We start from the raw sequence: 2,500 nt of genomic DNA on the forward strand, positions 1-2,500 counted from the left end.
GATCAGTGAATGTAAATGGGTTCTATGGTTCTATTTAACTGGAAGTTTAATTTATAACGAACATAATCCTCTCTGTGTCCTCAGATAGTCGGGATGCTGATGGAGCTGGACGACATGAAGGTCCAGTATGAGAGGCTGGTCTCAGATCTGCTTCACTGGATCAAAACCAAGGTAACAACAACAACAACAACGACAACAGTGTTGACGTTTTGATGTGAGGAAACGATGGTTAACTCGTTGGTTATTGTCTGACTGACTGACTGAAGGTGCTGCAGCTGAACGACAGACGATTCCCAAACTCTGTGAAGGAGATGCAGAAGCTGATGACGGCGTTCAAGACCTACAGAACGGTGGAGAAACCTCCTAAATATCAGGTACGGTCACCTTCACCTGCTCAGCCCTCAATCTCATTTATTTCCTTCTCAGTGTTTTATTTTCTCTCTCTATATTTACTACTTCTTTCTCTTTGTGTCTCTGTCTGTCCGTCTGTAGGAGCGCGGGGCGATTGAAGCTCATCTGTTCAGTCTGAAGACTCAGCTGGCAGCCAACAACCAATGGGCTTACAATCCTCCAGAAGGTAGAAAACACACACAGAGCTACAACACATAGACACACATTCACATGCACACACTGTCTGTTCTATTATTTGCGTTCACTGTCTCCAGTTCACCGTCCGGGAGCGTTAACTTAGCAGCTACGATGCTGCGTTCGCTGTCTCCAGTTGACCGTCCGGGAGCGTTAACTTAGCAGCTATGATGCTGCGTGTAGTGTCGCGGACATGCAGCCACTTTCCCAGTAAAAGTCTGTCAGCTGTGTGTCTGCCCGGCGGAACTTTAGCGAGTGTCCAACAAACTGTGTGTGTGTTTGTGCTACGTTAGCAGCTCTAGCATTGCTGGAGGCTTCGTGCTCGCCGCAGCCGCAGACGTACAGTCTGTCAGCGCGACGTAACTTTAACGAGTGTCCGAGTGTCCGTGTGTGTGTGTTGGTGGTGAGTGTGAGGTTGTTGGTGGCGTTCTAGCTGTGATCGTAGGTGTAGCAGTGTGTGGACAGTTTATTTGTCGCTGAGTAAATGCTACGAAACTACAACTCCTCCGCTCCGCTCAAGCGAGCCAGAGACCGGTTAAGGTGGTCTGTTAAGGTGGACCAGCTTTTCTCCTTAAAGAGACGAGCTGCTCCTCTGAGCCGCTCAGCTTTGGAGTAAATTGTTAATATTTCTTTTAATGTCGGTTAAACGGTTAATTATTGACATCCCTAATTCTATGATATTTCTACTATAATCACACGCCTATGGACTGATTAGATGTGTGTATGTGTGTGTGTGTGTGTGTGTGTGAAGGTAAAACCCTGAGCGACTTAGAGAAGAGCTGGGTTCAGCTGGAGAGAGCCGAACATGAGCGAGAGCGAGCCCTGCAGGAGGCGCTGCTCCGCCTGGAGAACCTGGAGCAGCTCGCCCAGAAGTTTGAGAGGAAGGTAACAACGTCGCCCCTAAAACACTACTCTTTCAAAATAAAAGACATCCTTATACAATTACAAACTTCCCGACATCTAATGAGTATTTCTTTCTCTTAGTTCCTCCGTGTCTTTCAGTGATGTTGCTCGGTACGCGTCCTGCGTCTCTGACACGTTCAAATCTAAAAGGACGCAGTAAACTCGCTATCAAAGCCTTCAGGGGACGCACCCTATTTTTTTGCTAAAATAAAAAAATAAGTGAATAAATAAATAAAGACTCGATAAATAAATAAATGTCATTAATTGTAGCAAAAATAATATAAAAAATAAATGTAGCCATTAATTAATTGATAAAATGGAACATAAATTTATATTTCTGTTTTAATTTGCTTCTTTATTTATTTATAATTGTATTGATTCTGTTATTTATTTAATCTTAGGTAAAATTTTCCCTTTTATTTATTTATGTATTTATTTTTAAAAATTTAAAAATTAGTTTTTAAATCATGCTTTTTATTGTTTCCTTAAGAAAGCAAAACCAAGAGAGAGAAAAGGGTCATAATATTAATAATAATAATAATAATAATAATAATAAATATAAAGAAAGAAATACAAATTATAAAATAAAAAATACGATAAATTAAATATTTAAATTTATTGATAAAAATAAATAAATAAATAGTAATCATAATAATAAATAACTATAAATAAAAAAATATAGTTCTTGAAAATATATTGATATACTGATTTAATAAAATGTGTGAATATAACCGTGATTATAACCATATAACATTAAACACGAGTTTAACACTAACATTTGTCAAAAAACCCTGATTTTATTGGGGACCCAGTCATATTTCTTGGGGACTCACTGGTCTTTTTACATTTGACCCTGACGGTGAACTTGAGCTTCAGTTGCATAGAAATGAAGTTTCTGTTTGGCATCACCGGCCCGACATCAGTTAAATGTGGAAGCAGGGACGGCTGCATCTGTGCGTATCTTAAACTGGACCAACAGTTGGTTTGTCTCCGTGTCTCAGGCGGCGCTGAG

General features: G+C 40.0%; 1 protein-coding gene across 7 annotated transcripts in view; it reads left to right on the forward strand.

The window, feature by feature from the left end:
• The window catches only part of sptbn5 (spectrin, beta, non-erythrocytic 5), a 75,808-nt gene that overhangs the window by 14,211 nt on the left and 59,097 nt on the right, over positions 1-2,500 (forward strand). For all 7 annotated transcript variants that reach the window (XR_012597347.1, XR_012597345.1, XR_012597346.1 and 4 more), the window contains 5 exons: positions 85-171; positions 267-374; positions 493-577; positions 1,337-1,470; positions 2,490-2,500. The exon at positions 2,490-2,500 is cut by the window's right edge and continues 210 nt beyond it. Coding sequence is in view for 4 of the 7 variants with exons in the window: in XM_074661218.1 (XP_074517319.1) it covers positions 85-171; positions 267-374; positions 493-577; positions 1,337-1,470; positions 2,490-2,500 (425 nt within the window). In the remaining 3 variants the exon portion in view is untranslated. The remainder of the gene's footprint in view (positions 1-84; positions 172-266; positions 375-492; positions 578-1,336; positions 1,471-2,489) is intronic.

Source organism: Sebastes fasciatus, chromosome 15, assembly GCF_043250625.1.
Source record: "Sebastes fasciatus isolate fSebFas1 chromosome 15, fSebFas1.pri, whole genome shotgun sequence".
Taxonomy (NCBI): Eukaryota; Metazoa; Chordata; class Actinopteri; order Perciformes; family Sebastidae; genus Sebastes; species Sebastes fasciatus.